The 16502-nt window shown below is 37.0% G+C and overlaps 2 protein-coding genes and 1 long non-coding RNA gene across 6 annotated transcripts in view; all 3 read left to right on the forward strand.

Annotated features, from left to right (window-relative positions):
* Positions 1 to 16502, forward strand: part of LOC146759547 (uncharacterized) — a 154795-nt gene that overhangs the window by 70950 nt on the left and 67343 nt on the right. The window lies entirely within an intron of this gene.
* On the forward strand, positions 78 to 9968 carry LOC146759550 (uncharacterized). Its single transcript, XM_085510790.1, has 12 exons — positions 78 to 562; positions 1003 to 1141; positions 3041 to 3163; positions 3563 to 3623; positions 3863 to 3988; positions 4252 to 4391; positions 5589 to 5744; positions 6672 to 6862; positions 7303 to 7441; positions 8171 to 8293; positions 8686 to 8847; positions 9798 to 9968. Exons 1-12 carry the CDS (start codon positions 108 to 110, stop codon positions 9966 to 9968), a joined length of 1986 nt encoding a protein of 661 aa, XP_085366916.1. The 5' UTR covers positions 78 to 107.
* Positions 10437 to 15659, forward strand: LOC146759551 (kinesin-like protein KIF20B). 2 transcript variants are annotated; one of them, XM_085510307.1, is made up of 5 exons: positions 10437 to 10716; positions 12225 to 12425; positions 13673 to 13799; positions 14345 to 14487; positions 15499 to 15659. In XM_085510307.1, exons 1-5 carry the CDS (start codon positions 10492 to 10494, stop codon positions 15577 to 15579), a joined length of 777 nt encoding a protein of 258 aa, XP_085366433.1. In that variant the 5' UTR covers positions 10437 to 10491; the 3' UTR covers positions 15580 to 15659. The 2 variants fall into 2 exon arrangements, with proteins under 2 accessions (XP_085366433.1, XP_085366434.1); XM_085510308.1 differs by lacking the exon at positions 12225 to 12425 and adding an exon at positions 12864 to 12944.

A 16502-nucleotide genomic window follows, 5' to 3' on the forward strand; every position in this document is an offset into this window, starting at 1 on the left:
TTGATGTTTCCTCACAAAAAAGTCAGCACATCAAAGCACTGCTTCAAGACAATGAAAACCTAAAGGCGGGACTGAATAATGCTGAAAATCATAATCGTCAACTTGTAATGAAGCTATGTGAGATTACAACTCACACTAGTCAGGAAGATGATCTTGTGAATCAGTTACATGAGCAAATAGAAAAGAAAACTCAGGAGTTTGAAGAAAAGACTGCAGAAGATCAGAGAGTGATTGCACAATTTCAGGAGGAAGTTGCCAACTGTGAGGTAAAAATAAGAGAGCTTGAATATCGCCTGGAGGCTTACAAGACAATGGAAGACAATGTGTCAAAACTCAATGAATTACTTAAAGAAAAAGAATCTATTATTGTTAATCTGGAGACAGTTACAGCAACTCTGCAGGAGAAGTCTGCAAATGCAGACAAAAAGGTTGAAGAGTTAAGTAGCAAAGAAGCAAATCTGATTCAAGAAGTTATGCAGCTGAAAAACAGCTTGGAGCAGATGAAACATTCTCTTCGGGAAAAGGAAAAGAGTGAAATGGAGAAAGTGCAACGTATAGAATCGTAAGTAACCACTGAGTTAACTTAGAGCCCTTTGAGAATGAACTAGAGTTAAAAATAGTTAATGGGAACATCCCTTCGACTTAATGCATTTGCATGCTTATCAATGGCCAAACTACTACTTTAGGATGCTTTGGTATGCTACTTGAGTTCCAAGGGAAAACAGGAGTGTACAAGGAAATAAAGAATAATATGGGGATTTCTGGTGGTTTTGTTGTACATCCCTCAGAATAGCATCTGAATAATTTATTGCTTCAGCATCTGATTATGAGAAGCAAGCTGAAATTCAAAAGTAATTGTTTAAATCTTGTCACTGGTCTAGATAGATTTAAGAGTCTATTTACAAATAGAAACCAACAGGCAGGGCATGGATTAAGCTGTAATTGCTGTTTCCATGAGATGTGTAACAGTAATGTTCTTTGTGTCTTTATTTTTAACATAAGGCTAGAAAATATTCTTTCTGAGAGTTCTGCCCTTGTACTGAATTTGAAAAAAGATTTGCAGAGGAAAGAAGAAGAGTATGCAGATCTAAAAGACAAACATTCTGATGCTGAGAAACAAATTCAGCAAGTACAAAGCGAGGTTTGTAACTGCAAAGCTTAAAACCTAAGTCTTGTGAAAAAACGCTGATAACTGGGAAGAATGCTATTCACTTGAAGAGAAATAGACTAATTTCCAGAGGCTCTTTAATATAAGCATGTATATTTTTTTTCTTCAATTTCAGCTTCAGTGATGTTAATAGTTAAAATTTAATTATTAAACAAGAAGATATCTTAAAACCCATTTTGCAGGATCTTAGTCTGAAAGTTTATTGGGTGTGCTTGGGGTGGAAAATTGAAGCTTAAAAATGAATTCATGTCTTCCTTGGTAACCTTGCACTTGCTGTCGTTTTCCTACTCAGCACTTGTTTGTGAATTCCTCTTTATTTAACTGTCATGGTTTTGTAATTTTGTAATTTTGCTATCAGTATTCCACATCATAACATCATGTCAAGTATGGATACTTCTGTTGAATGTGCAGTCCACAAAAGAAGACTACATATCCCAGAGAACAACAGGAGTAACAATAAGTCACGGGACCAGGACTCTATATAATCTCGTTCCCAGGCTGGAGTGCCCTCCTTCTTCTCTCGAACTTCTCGGAGAGTGGGAAGCGTTCCAGCCGTGTCGCCTAGAGTTCACAGTAGGCCTCTCGGTTTTCGGAGACTCTCTCTCTCTCTGTTTCGTTCGATTTTGTTAGCCTTAATTATATTATATTGTGTTATCTTGTATTTCGATATCATACTTAGTAAAATAAGTTTTTCCTCCTTAGATTGTCACTGTTTTATCCCACTCCCCTTTTCCCCCTCCTTTCCGGGCCCCGGGGGGGGGGCGTGGGGTGGCTTCCCCTGTCACGGGCATAGGTAAATCTAAGTAACCCGTGACAGATTTTTTGGTGGAGAATGCGGGCAGAAGCCACTTGGTTGGTCAATACTAGAGGATCTGTCAATCGTGATGGTCCTAGTCAATCTAGCCCCCTACACACTGTAGAAGGAGATAAGGTCCCTGTTATACATGTAAAGAACATGTTGGGAAAAGCTGTTTGGGTCCTTCCAGCTTCTGGAAAGGGCAAACCTATCCGTGGAACTGTCTTTGCCCAGGGACCTGGGTGCACTTGGTGGGTAATGCAGAAGGATGGGGATGTTCAATGTGTGCCACAAGGGAATTTGATGCTGGGGGAGTGCAGTCAATAATTTTATGTATCTATATATATATATATATGTTTGCATGTGTAGTGTATTTTAGTTATTATAGTTGTACATTTAGTTATGTTACATGCAATTCTACTATTTAGCTATCATAATTTTACATATGTGTATATATATGTATATATATATTAACCATGATGTAATAATGTAGAATAAGGGGTGGAATGTCATGGTTTTGTAATTTTGTAATTTTGCTATCAGTATTCCACATCATAACATCATGTAAAGTATGGATACTTCTGTTGAATGTGCAGTCCACAAAAGAAGACTACATATCCCAGAGAACAACAGGAGTAACAATAAGTCACGGGACCAGGACTCTATATAATCTCGTTCCCAGGCTGGAGTGCCCTCCTTCTTCTCTCGAACTTCTCGGAGAGTGGGAAGCGTTCCAGCCGTGTCGCCTAGAGTTCACAGTAGGCCTCTCGGTTTTCGGAGACTCTCTCTCTCTCTGTTTCGTTCGATTTTGTTAGCCTTAATTATATTATATTGTGTTATCTTGTATTTCGATATCATATTTAGTAAAATAAGTTTTTCCTCCTTAGATTGTCACTGTTTTATCCCACTCCCCTTTTCCCCCTCCTTTCCGGGCCCCGGGGGGGGGGCGTGGGGTGGCTTCCCCTGTCACGGGCATAGGTAAATCTAAGTAACCCGTGACATTTAACAAAGAATTATTTGGCCAGGTTGGATTACAGAAGTCTTTTAATGAACCGTGAGCTGTGCTTACATTACAGGTGTCCACGATGCGTTCTGTGGAGGAATCCCTCAGGAACAGGATGGATGAACTTGAAAGGATTAATAACCAGTTTAAGGATGAGCTGGATTATAAAGACTTCTATATCCAACAAATTAAGCAGGTATTTTACTTGCTCTTAATTTTTATTAAATGAATGATGCAGGTTTTCCAAGCAACAGGAAAAAGGTCAAAAAAAAAAAAAAAAATTGGAGCAAAATGAAAGTGGCCAACTGAAATTAGTGGTAGACCATGAAAGATATTCAAATAATTAGTCACTACAGAGCACTGGCAGATTGTTTTCAATACAATAATCTGCATAGTAAATACATATGTAATACATGCATATAACCTGATCTTGTTGAGTGACATCATGATATGTTAATTGAAATGTCTTACCATAAATTCTTTTTATCAGCTTGAGTCCTTATTTATGCTTTATGAAAAGCTTATTAATTCTAGGCTGTCTGAAAGATTCTGCTTGTTTTTACTGTGTATGCTTTTCTTTCAACATGAAATATAGGAGCTGGTGGAAACTGAGAGGATGGAAGATATCTCCAAAGACTATGACCAACTATGTGACGGTCAGCCATTATTTGTGTGTGTGTGTGTGTGTTGAATATCCGTGTAAATGTTGTCACATTGCTAATGACTTTGAGTCTTCTGTGTTTCGATTTTAAAACATATCTGCATGTATTTGTATGTAAATATTTCAATGGAGATGCTCTATTTCTTTTAAAAGAGCTTTTGGTCATGGGAGAATCTTGATTTGAGAATAATGGGAGCTAGTAGGGAGTTCATCTGTAAATTTTCAAACCTTCAGATCTGTGTGCAAGGGATAGAACAATTGAAGTTATGCGGATGGCATTAGAAGAACAAGAGGTAACGCAGCTTGAACAAGCTGAAATGCTTCAAGCTCAGTTAGAAGAGAACCAAAAATTAGCTTCAGGTAATCTTTCCAGGGAAAGGGAGCAGGGATGCAAAAGTGGTTTAGACGTACTGTGATAGCCACTTCCATTTTCATGTGACTGTTACTTAGGCATTAACGTTCCATAGTAAACAACAACTCTCTTGTAGTTAAAGGCTTCTGTTATTTCTTTATGTCTGTAGCAGATAAAACCAAAGCTGCTTTAGTAAAAAGTCATTGGTGTGGTATTTCAAATATATATTTGAAATGATATGCTATCTAACCTCATTTTGTGTATTGAGTAGAACTGATTGCATGGAAACAGAAATACAGTGAACTGGAATACCGGAGCAATGGTGACTGGCAGCAAAAGAACAACGAAAGTGATGAGGCAAATTTAAATGAAAACAGTACAGAATTAATAAAGCTGCAAAAAGAGCTGGAGGTAACTTAACTTCAAAGTTGTAACTTGATAAAGTAAACTGTTATATTGATTACAGAAACTTCCTGTAAAACCTGCAGTGCAACATGCAATAGGGACCAGGTGCAGCTTTTTTGTGGTACGTTAAGAATGGCATCACTGATGCCCCCATAGTATAGGAAGTTTAGCCTTCCCTACATTATGCTGCCATGAGCAGTGCTTCTTTTGCTGGCCTCTGAACAGTTAGTTGTCTTATCCCATCTGATGTTATTTTTTGTTGTTGTTGTTTGTTTGTTTTTTTAAATAAAAGTAATGGGCTGGCAGTGGGAGTTTTCTAAGTGAGTATACAATAGGTTACATCCACTCTGTTAGTGGAATGGTTCTGAGCTTCTTTCCTCCTTCACCTTGAGTAAGCTTATTCATGATATATTTTTTTAATGCGCAGAGCCAATTCACTTTTTCAAGAAGAGGGGAAAGTTGAACATTCATTGCTTCATTCTATACCACGTCAATGTCCTATAAGCAGAGTATACTTATACAACTGTTGTTTGCAAGAAAGGAATACTAACTCAAAGCAAATTGTAACTTACGGTGTATTTGTCAAAACTGTTTTCTGTTAGTTGCTTGGGCAACTAATATAAGCTATCGAAATCATCATCTAACTTTATCACCAGGAAGCCTTTTTTGTTGGGCTGCGGGTCTACTAATTTTCCTTGGTTCAAAGACTTTTATTTTTTCCAAGCAGTTTCTCAGGTGCTCTGTCCTATATATGAGAATGTCTGCCAGTAGGTTTGATAGGAAAGGAGACTACTCCTACAGTGTAAACTGTGTTGCTTTTCTTTGTCTTTCAACCCTGAAGGAGCTGCAAGTTTTTCTACAACTGCTGCAAGGCAGTGTAAAGTGTTAGAAGTTTTTAAGTTAAAAGAGTTTTTCTTATACTGACTTTTGGTGTAAGTTCTGTAAAGCTTGTGTGAACATTTATAAAGAAAAAGAGATGTTTTATGGGGGCTCTCCAGTCTGAATAAGAAATACTGGAAATGATTATTTTTTAATGGAAAAGAACTAATGATTATCCAATACCTGCCTTTGGGAATATTCTGTAGTAAAAACTGCTAATGTTTCTGTTATCTTGCAGAAACAAGTCTATTTAATGATGACCTGGCTTTTAAGACTTTTATTCATTAATGACTCACTATTTCATTTTTGGTTTCTTTGAAATAGGAAAATGAGACTAAGTATCAAACTGATAGAAAAAAGTGGCTGGAGGAGAAAGAAGAGCTCCTAAATCAGATAAAAGAAGCAGAGAATCTTTGCAACAAAGAAATGAAACAATTTGCTGAGGACCGACAATATTATGGAAAGCAACAAGCAGAAATCGTAAGTGATGAGGTCCTGGCAGAGTTGTCTGGTGCCTGTAGTTTGGAGACAACTACATACCAAGTATTAACAGTAAGGGTGCATAAGAGCAGTTTGTCCAAGTCCCCTTGCTTTCTTATGTGGCAAAGCCCATATGAGAACTGCTTGATTTGGAAAAGGAAGGAATGGGGGGGGCCACAAAAAGAAAGATCTTTCATAAGTGCATAATGAAATGTCACGTATGTGGGACATCAATAAGAAAATTACAGTTGAAAAATAGATCACTATTTAATGAGGCTAAGAAAGTATTTTGTACAATAGCTTTTGTTTGTTCTCTTTTCTGCAAAGCAGAAGGCCTTTAAGCCTTTATAAGGAAGAAAAGGCAATTGAGTTTCTAAAGAAACCCCACAAACTTCTCTCCAGATACTGAATAAAAATACTTGGTCAAACGGCCAGTTTTGCTCCTTTATCACTTTCCAAATAGTGACTGATTACAAAGTCACTTGAGTTACTTGAGCTGTTTGCTGGGCTCTTGTCATGTAACTTCTTAAACATGTGAATCTGTACATTCTGCAAAGCTTTTTTTACATCTGGAAGTAGTTAGTCCCGACTTTCTGGACCTGCAAGCAGCATAGAAGGATGTGAGGAGCTTAGTATTATTATCACTATGTGACTTTCTTTTCCTAACGCTCATTAGTAATCATTAAATGAGCAAATTGAAGTTCTTAAATAATACTAATATTTTTTCACAAGGAGAGTAATGTAGGTTGTCTAATAGAAGCATGGTTTTGCTTCTGTAAGTTTGTAGTGCAACTAGTTCTAGAGCTCCTGTGGATCTTGAAGAGATCATACATTTACTATGACTGTAAAACGGTGCTAACTACCGAAGTGTTAGAACAGTTCAGTGTGTAGTAGGTGATGTTCACTGTTCATCTGTTCTTCATTTAGGAAAGACTTGTTGCCCAGCTGGAGGAAAAGGACCGTAATCTTCAAAAGTGGCGTGAGGAGAGAGATCAGTTAGTAGAAGCTTTGGAGGAACAGCTCAAAAGTTTGGCTTTCAATGAAAGCTTGGAGCAGATGAAACATTCTCTTCGGGAAAAGGAAAAGAGTGAAATGGAGAAAGTGCAACTTATAGAATCGTAAGTAACCACTGAGTTAACTTAGAGCCCTTTGAGAATGAACTAGAGTTAAAAATAGTTAATGGGAACATCCCTTCGACTTAATGCATCTGCATGCTTATCAATGGCCAAACTACTACTTTAGGATGCTTTGGTATGCTACTTGAGTTCCAAGGGAAAACAGGAGTGTGCAAGGAAATAAAGAATAATATGGGGATTTCTGGTGGTTTTGTTGTCCATCCCTCAGAATAGCATCTGAATAATTTATTGCTTCAGCATCTGATTATGAGAAGCAAGCTGAAATTCAAAAGTAATTGTTTAAATCTTGTCACTGGTCTAGATAGATTTAAGAGTCTATTTACAAATAGAAACCAACAGGCAGGGCATGGATTAAGCTGTAATTGCTGTTTCCATGAGATGTGTAACAGTAATGTTCTTTGTGTCTTTATTTTTAACATAAGGCTAGAAAATATTCTTTCTGAGAGTTCTGCCCTTGTACTGAATTTGAAAAAAGATTTGCAGAGGAAAGAAGAAGAGTATGCAGATCTAAAAGACAAACATTCTGATGCCGAGAAACAAATTCAGCAACTACAAAGTGAGGTTTGTAGTCAACTGAGATATTTTTTTCTGTAAGATTATGCTTGGCTTTCTGCTGTTAAAACTTCTCAAACTTTAACTATGAAGCTGGAAATTTCACACTAGTGTGGCTACCAGCAAATCTTAGGTAAAGTTGCCATTGAAGCTCTAGAGGGGACCAGAAGTTAAAACATGGTTTTGCATAGATAATGAAGAGAGGAAAGTAAAGTTGGTTGGTAGTCTGGAATAAGGTTTGTGAAGAGAATAGCTAATCTGCCTCTGGAGGGGACTTGTTATTATCTCTACGTTACTGGTGACTTGCCATTGGTATCCGTGGTAACTCCAAAGCTTAAAACCTAAGTCTTGTGAAAAAACATTGATAACTGGGAAGAAGAATGCTATTTACTTGAAGAGAAATAGACTAATTTCCAGAGGCTCTTTAATATAAGCATGTATATTTTTTTTCTTCAATTTCAGCTTCAGTGATGTTAATAGTTAAAATTTAATTATTAAACAAGAAGATATCTTAAAACCCATTTTGCAGGATCTTAGTCTGAAAGTTTATTGGGTGTGCTTGGGGTGGAAAATTGAAGCTTAAAAATGAATTCATGTCTTCCTTGGTAACCTTGCACTTGCTGTCGTTTTCCTACTCAGCACTTGTTTGTGAATTCCTCTTTATTTAACAAAGAAGTATTTGGCCAGGTTGGATTACAGAAGTCTTTTAATGAACCGTGAGCTGTGCTTACATTACAGGTGTCCACGATGCGTTCTGTGGAGGAATCCCTCAGGAACAGGATGGATGAACTTGAAAGGATTAATAACCAGTTTAAGGATGAGCTGGATTATAAAGACTATACTATCCAACAACTTAAACGGGTATTTTACTTGCTCTTAATTTTTATTAAATGAATGATGCAGGTTTTCCGAGCAACAGGGAAAAGGTGAAAAAAAAAATTGGAGCAAAATGAAAGTGGCCAACTGAAATTAGTGGTAGACCATGAAAGATATTCAAATAATTAGTCACTACAGAGCACTGGCAGATTGCTTTAAATACAATAATCTGCATAGTAAATACATATATAATACATGCATATAACCTGATCTTGTTGAGTGACATCACGATACGTTAATTGAAATGTCTTACCATAAACTCTTTTTATCAGCTTGAGTCCTTATTTATGCTATATGAAAAACTTATTAATTCTAGGCTGTCTTAAAGATTCTGCTTGTTTCTACTGTGTATGCTTTTCTTTCAACATGAAATATAGGAGCTGGAGGAAAAGGACCATAATCTTCAAAAGTGGCGTGAGGAGAGAGATCAGTTAGTAGAAGCTTTGGAAGAACAGCTCAAAACTTTGGCTTCTAATGTCATACAAAAAGAGACAGAAATAGCAGAACTGAGACAATCTGCCTTAAAGGATTCAAGCAAGGTCAGCTCTCCTTTCCTCCTACCTGATTAGCTACCCATAAATTCTGTAAAACTCCTGTACCTGCTCTTTGTATTCTGGGTGTGGTTCTGTTCTTGAACACTGTCGTATTGACATCATGTGCAACTAACCAAAAAAAGCACCAGCTTTTATTTTTGTTCTTCAGAAACAGAATTTCTGCTAATTACTAAAATTTCAATTTTTTCAGTAGTTCAGATAAGCAGATGTCAGTTTGATGCTTATGATCCTACAATCATACTGGATATCTGTAGCTTTTTCTGATAATTCACAGCATTTCCGGATCCCAAGCTAGGCTCAATACTCAGACAGTAGTTCTGTCTCAGGTTTCTTACTTTCTTTGCTTTCTCTGAGGTAGCATCTACAATGGCTTGAAAAGACAGAAGGGGACGTGGAGAGAGATTAAGGGAAGCATCAAAAAGCAGAGGGGGGATGATCTCTGGAAGTTGCATTTCTTATTTCAACATCCAGCTTTTAATCAGGATAGCCAATCTAAGCCGTAGCATAGAATTTCAGAAGCTAAACAGAAGAGTAAATGAGTTGTGCTCTTTTGAGAATGTTTGGATTCACTTTCTCTGAGAAGAAAGATGTTCTCATAGCAAAACTTCCCCTACAACTGCCGACTTTCTCACAGTACCGAGGATTTGGGAACAAATAAAAGCTCGGGTTATTATATCTTAAGAGAGATGAAGGCTGAAGCACATAAGTAAAATAGAAGAATCAAAATATATTGTATTACAACTTCCCAGGCAATTCTGTGACTACTGCACTTGTAACAGTGACCGTACAAACCCGTGAAATGTTACTGTTCTTGAATAGTTAAGTGTTCTAGCCTGCAATTCTAAAACTGATGCTACTAAGTAATTGCAATACTGCTTGTGTGTGTTAATTCCTTTTGCCAATCCCACAACTCAGCAGTTTTTACTGTTTATTAGGATAATGCAACTGTGATAGAAGAGTTAAGAAAAGAACTGGCTGACAAAGATGACTTTATAAAGGAATTAAAACAACACATTAACCACAGTAGCCCTCAGTGTTTGCCAGAAATACCTTTACTTGAAGAAAGACAAAGTAGAAGGAATGACTCTGTAAATGAAAAGGTATGATTATATTTATAGAAAGTCAGTACTTAACATCTTGTTAACCCCTTTTTGTTCTTCTGTTTTCCTAGGAGATACTGGAGCTGGAATCATTTTTCTTAGCATATAGTCCTTTAACTACATATTCAGTGATGAGTACTTGTTGGTTCTTTTTGTCTTCCACTCAAACATGAGCTCTCATCTTCTCAAAAATATTTTATTTACTAGAACACCATCTCTCTGTGTACATTATGGAATTTTTCCATGCAGTTTTCCATGTATTCGTATGTGGATGCTGAAGATTAGGCAGAGGTTTAGCCTTTGGTGTTCTAACATAGCAGCTGTGAGCGTGCAGAGTATGGGGGGAATGGATGACAAAACGACCAGCGTTACAGATTTTGTCCCTAAATAATGTCTCGCTTTCTCTCTTTTGGAGGCAGAATACTGCCTGAGACTGTTAGTGAGACCCAGTAGGGTGTATCTGAAGATCACACAATGAATAGATGTTACTACCTTCCCACACTTGTGCTGTGTTTCAGCTTACGTGTTCATGTGGTGTCTGAGCTTGAGGTTTTACACTGTAACTTTAGAAAACTCGAGATATTTTGGAGGTCTAATGCATAGCCTAATCTTTACTCCTTTTAAATATTTACAGCCTAGGAAACAACAAAGCAAAACTAAAACTGGAGAAAGTATTCCATTAAGATGCAAAGCTGAAGACAATTATTTGTCACGTCGATGTACTAGGAGCCTCACTTCATTAAATGAATCTGAGGTTAGTATGAAACTTCAGATCTGAAAATGTTGTGATTGTATTGCTTTTGATAAGGAATGAGTAGGAAAAGATCTCATGTTCTCTAAACAATTCCCAAGTTTTAATTTATTTATCCCTTTCAAGATGATCAGATCACCTGTTTTTATAGCCTTTGATAGGAAAAAAAGCTGTTGAAACAATTGTGTGATGAATTTTTGTCAGGTGCTGTTGAAAACTCTCCTCATGTTAATGCTTATGAAGTGGCTCATGATTAGATAAGTTACTTGGAAAAAATTCATGGAGCCACTGAAACGGGCACAGCAAATTGAACTTATTTTCTTCCTCTGCAGGATTTCTGGATATTGTTTTGTTAGCAGATTATGTTAATCATTCCTATCTAAGTTTTTAATTGCTAACTTTCATAAAACAGCAGTTACATATATTTTAAAAACAAAGTATTTATTAACCAACTTAATTCTTGGAAATACAGTGGGTGGTGATACTCCATTCAGATTCTTAGCAGAGCCTGATAAAGTGGCTCTGACTACTTTTTGTCTTTCTACAATCTTTGGTAACTTTTTGAGAGGAAGAAGACTCCCCTCAGGGGGTTGGAACAGTGTAAGTAGTAAAAGCTGCTAGTCTGTGTTTGGGACACTGGAGTTTGCTAGTTACTAGCAGCAGTAGAAGCAGCCATCTACCATTTTCTGATGTCCCCAGCAGCCTGTCTTCCATGTGTTCAACCAGCATCTGAACTCATTTTTGATATGCTAGCTGAATTCCTGCCATAGAGAAGGAGGAGTCCAGGTGATCTCAGTTCTGACTTTGTTGTTCCTGTTGAGAAAAACAGGATTGGGTGGATTGTGGACAGTAAGTGCTGCTGGGGAAATGCATACTGACATTTCCCTGTCATTTAGCTGTGCATTTGCTGCCATTTGACCATGAGCAGGTACATGATAGCCTTCAGCTTAAGTATGGTGTCATTGCTTGAATGTCTGTATTCTCTCCAGGGAAAAGATAGCAATGGAGTCCTTTAATGACTTGTACTGGGCTTGCACCTTGCCAGCTGGACCTTATTTATGTAAATAACATCTCTAGTGTAGAAGAGGAAGGGCAAATTCCCTAAGATTAAGCTGGAAGTTAATCGAACACTTGAATCAAATGCTCCTGTTCCTGCCCAGTTCTGACGCAGCAGAGTTGAGATGAAGAAAATCGTGTCAGTTCTACCACCATTCTCTATTAAAAAAAAGTGTAGTTGTCTGTGCCCTTGAGAAAAAATGACTTGTAAAGTATCAGGCTCAGTTTAACATGGAGAACTTTTTTTGTGATCATAGATTGGAAATAATTTTAAATGTAACAAGTTCTAGGAAAGAAGGGTAAAACTCTGCTGTAACTGAAATAGACTCCTTCTGTTACAAGTGTTCTTACAGCAGGAAAATCGAATGCTTACATATCCTTTTCCAGATGCTTTATAGCTTTTTAATCTCATGGCTACCTTAACACTTGCACTTAAAATTCTTCTGTGCTATCAGGAGCATTTGGAAACTGTCCTCGACTCTTCTGGAGTGTCCGCAGGAAATGGCAAAACTAGTCAGTTCCCAAAACCGGAGCTGGAAATCCCACTGACACCTCTGCAACCTGATAAGACGGAGATAAAGCAGCACGGCAGAATGATACCTTTAGGAGTGAAAATGCCTAAGGCAAAAAAGAAAAGAAGTGATGACATAGATGAGGTATGACCTAGACCCAACAGAAAACAAAATATCTGATGCCTTTTTACCATTCTCATTTAAGCATTAAAAAAATGCTATTTCTACCTCAGTAAAGTAGTTGAAGAATTTAATCAATGAACTGCTTTAATGAACAAAACTAATAGCCAAGCTCAGTGATAATGGTTTAAGAGAAGGGAATTTCTCTTAACTCCACTGTGTATTTTCTTTGAAACCTGTAGACATAAATCAGCTTTTTAGACATCATGAGATGTCTAATACTGATATCTTCATGTCCTGTTTTTATAATTGAATGCTTATTTATTATTTGATTTACAGTGGAATAGTTACCACTAGCAAATACTTCCCTACTATTAGCAAAAGTGTTTAAAGTGTTCACTTTTGTGACATCAATTGTTCTTTCCAAAAGAATCATGGCTGAAACTTGTCTTATTTTCCCAGGATTTTGTGAAAAGTGAGAACACGAAAAATACAAAATGTGTCATGGCTTTTAATTCACCCTCTGCAAGTGACGAGAAAATGGTTGGTTTTTGTTCTAGTTTTGAAGCTAGCTTGGGACTTCCTGTAATTGTGTGGTCACACGAAAGAAGCAGTGTCTTATCCTTATGTGTATACCTGAATGGGAATCTTACATGCTTATGAGCTCTTCCTATTAAATTCCATAAGCTAACCAAAGGGCAAGTCAGTCTGTCCCCAGAGCGTGTAATGGCTGTACTGTGTAATGATTTGGAGGGAAGGATATTGCACACTGAATAGTTGGGAAGAGAAGCTTTAGTGTATTATCGTGTGCTTTTGTAAGTGAAGCCCTTGTATTAAACTAAGGTTCATATCATTAATATGCATGGCAGTTATTAAAAACAGATGTTCACATGTGATAGCAGTATCCTTGGCATGGTCAGAGTATGAGTAGTAGATTTTTCCCATCTGTTGTCTTCTGTTTTGTATGTTTGTTTATTTTATGTAATTAGAACAGCTTATGTAAGAAACAACTCCACAGCTTGGGAGCTACTTTTAAAGAAACTACTGCCTTATTAAGAAACTTTAAGAAACGTATGCCTTGAAATAGCTGAGATTTTGACAACTCCCTGAAGGGTATAAAATTGTCTACATTACTTGCCGTTGTGGTATCATCAGCATAATGAACAGAGGTGTCAGTAGTAAAGCTCAAAATGTCAACTTAAAATAACGTTGAACTAAAATGAAGTTTAAACAATGCTCTTGTTTCACATGTTCACATCTCTGTTGAACAGAAATCCGGAAAAGACTACTTCCTGAGAAAGCAAGTACATACTTCAAGACTGATTAAAAAGAAGGATGAAACACTGCAAAAAGTTGGAGATTTTATTCAAGGCTCTCCTTCTATTATACACTCTAAAGGTTGGTGTAGAATAAGTTTTATTCCATGTTTTCTAGACATTGTAGAATGGCTTGTTTCTGCTGTAGGCTATTAATGTATGTGTTCTTAGAGAACTTGTCTGCCATGTTAAGTTGTCTTGTCCTTTGATTTATGAAGTAAATGCATTTATTCGTCTCTTCAGAGATTCATTATTACATTTGTGAAAACCTACAAGTATACAGAGAAAGTTGGTTCTGTCTTGTGCTTCTGTCAGCACGAAAGTTAGGCCTGTTGTTTAACTCCTGCTGAAGTTTCTGACTTCCAGCGACTTCTGAGCCATGATTGTCTTTCATACTCCATTTTAATGCGTGCTTTAAGCTGCCGTACTTGAAGCTATAAACTGTTTCAGCTATAGAAGCAATAAAGAACCTCGATGAACAAATACAATTTCTGAGTATTTTCACTTAAATTTTACGTGTCATTTATAAACCAAGTTTGTTACGAAGCTTTTTTTGCATTCAGTGATTTAAAGACTCACAAAACCAGTAAGTTGATTGGTTTATGTATCAAAACAAATTTCTTCTAGCCAAGAAGCTGATGTCAGCAGTAAGTTCTCCTAAATCAAACGAACCTGAAAGTCTCGAAGAAGGAGAGACCAAGCCAAAACGATGCAAAAGGAAGCTGTATTCCACTGTCGTTTCTGGCCCTCTAGATATACCTGCTTCTTCGGTAAGCGATTATACTGTAGTCTTGGCTTAAAATAAACTACTAAGGAGTCCAAACAGACTGGAGGTTTCATCTATTTGCAGGAGGAGGTTGAAAGTACTGAGGTATTTCTTTCTTCTACCAAGTCATTCTTGTTGGTCTTCCTGCTGTTCTGTTTTAGTTTGTCCTCAAAGATCTCTGTGTTTGGCTGGCTTACAGTTTACTAAGTAGGTGATGTAGCAATCACGGAGATGTCTTCTAATTTTAATCTTAGATAATTTCAATGTGTTGGAGTGGGATTATTCTACTACACGCTTTTCTAGAGCACAACTTAGACAGCTTTTTAGGTATGCTTAAACTATGATCTCCTGTCTAAGCCAACTTGCAAAGGATCTGATGTGCCAGTTTCATGACTCTGTTGGCAGCTATTGTGCTAAGAACATTCTTGCTCTGTTGGAACTGCATCTTTTAATTATATTAGAGTCCTTTTTCTGTTCAGCATAGTGATCATTTGCCCATACTGTAATATCCCTCTGAATTTTTTGATGATTTGATGAATGATAGGGGCAGAAACCAAAATGTTATATTTTTTTTGTTAGAGGGTGAAGAAGATGAGAATTTCTTTTCTCACTGTAGTTCTGAGAACATGGAACTGAACCGAGAACTGAAATTCTGGGCAAGTCATAGCTACAGGGATTGAGGCTAAAAATGTTTTCTGAACGCTTCATGTTTCACAAAACAAGTATTATAATACTCTTTTGAAAACAAGTATTTCAAAATGAAAGCTGCCTTCAGGCTTTCCTCAGATGTGTGTGCTTTTTTAAGATAAACAGGATTTTGTACATTCTCCATATTTGTTCCTTGTGATTAAGCTGCATTAAAATGATCTCGGTATCCCATAGTTTTCTGAATAAAATATAATAAGCAAATTCCATTCTGAAATCCATTTAGGGGAAGAAATATGTTTGCGTGGGTCAAGAAGAGCTTGTCAGTCTTGTGCGAAAAGATGAGTAACTTTTGAAATGTTTTCTTCAGGAATCTGAGGAACAAAAGAAGGAAAGTGATCATCTGATCATCAAGCGACGGCTGAGATCCAGAACAGCTAAAAAACCTTGAAGAAGCATGTTTGTTCCCCTTTCTCAGGACATACTTTTATCATATTATTAAAACTGGTTGTTAATAAACAGTAACAGTTACTCCGTTGTGTTCTTAAATTTGTATATAGGTGTACAGTGTCTCTCTGACAGTTTCAAACTGACGCCATTGAGGCTGAAATAAATACAAGCTTTCTTAAACTGGGTTTGGATTTTATTGTGGTTAAGGGTTTATTTATTTTTGTCTTGCCTCCCCTGTATAGGAGCAGTATCTCTAGGACTGATTGCTATTTACCCATTGTGCAGTAATAACTGTACTTGTTCAGGATGGCCTGGCTTGCTTTTTTCACGTGACTGGTGTACTTAGCAGAAATCCGGGGGAGAGAAGAGCATGAATACACATTTGTGTATTAAATCAAATGTATTGAATATACATTTGTGTATACTTAATTTTTGGATCTTTTTAAAGATTTGTCTTTGGAGAGAAGATGGTGCCAATTCCTCTGTGTGGAAGAAAGATGCTTTCCCTCGCTTGTGTGAATTCAGCTTTAAATTAATAAACTTAGAAAAATAAGCCAAATACATTTGGGGGGAATTCTAATATCCATGAATGTTAATCTACTGTTTGAAGTGTTCCAGTCTGGAGTAAACATTTCAGAGTATATTCTAACCATCCCCCAACCCTTCTGTTTGTGTTTTGGAAAGAGATGAAATTACTTTCGCAATGACCTGTATTTGATATGCAAGAAATAAGGTAATCCCAATGAGTTTATTTGCTCTGATTTCTTGCTCAGGCAGCTTTCTCTATTTTGTTGAATTACTGCCAACCATACAAATACTGTTGGTTTATTTTTCTCTTTTACTTGGACTACTGGATTGTTTTGAATGTTCATTTTTGGTCTGTTTCATTCCCATCATGCGTCTTTCGTAGGTGTCCAACCTTTT

This window comes from Coturnix japonica, chromosome 10, assembly GCF_054131305.1.
Source record: "Coturnix japonica strain WE chromosome 10, WE-NBRP24, whole genome shotgun sequence".
NCBI lineage: Eukaryota > Metazoa > Chordata > Aves > Galliformes > Phasianidae > Coturnix > Coturnix japonica.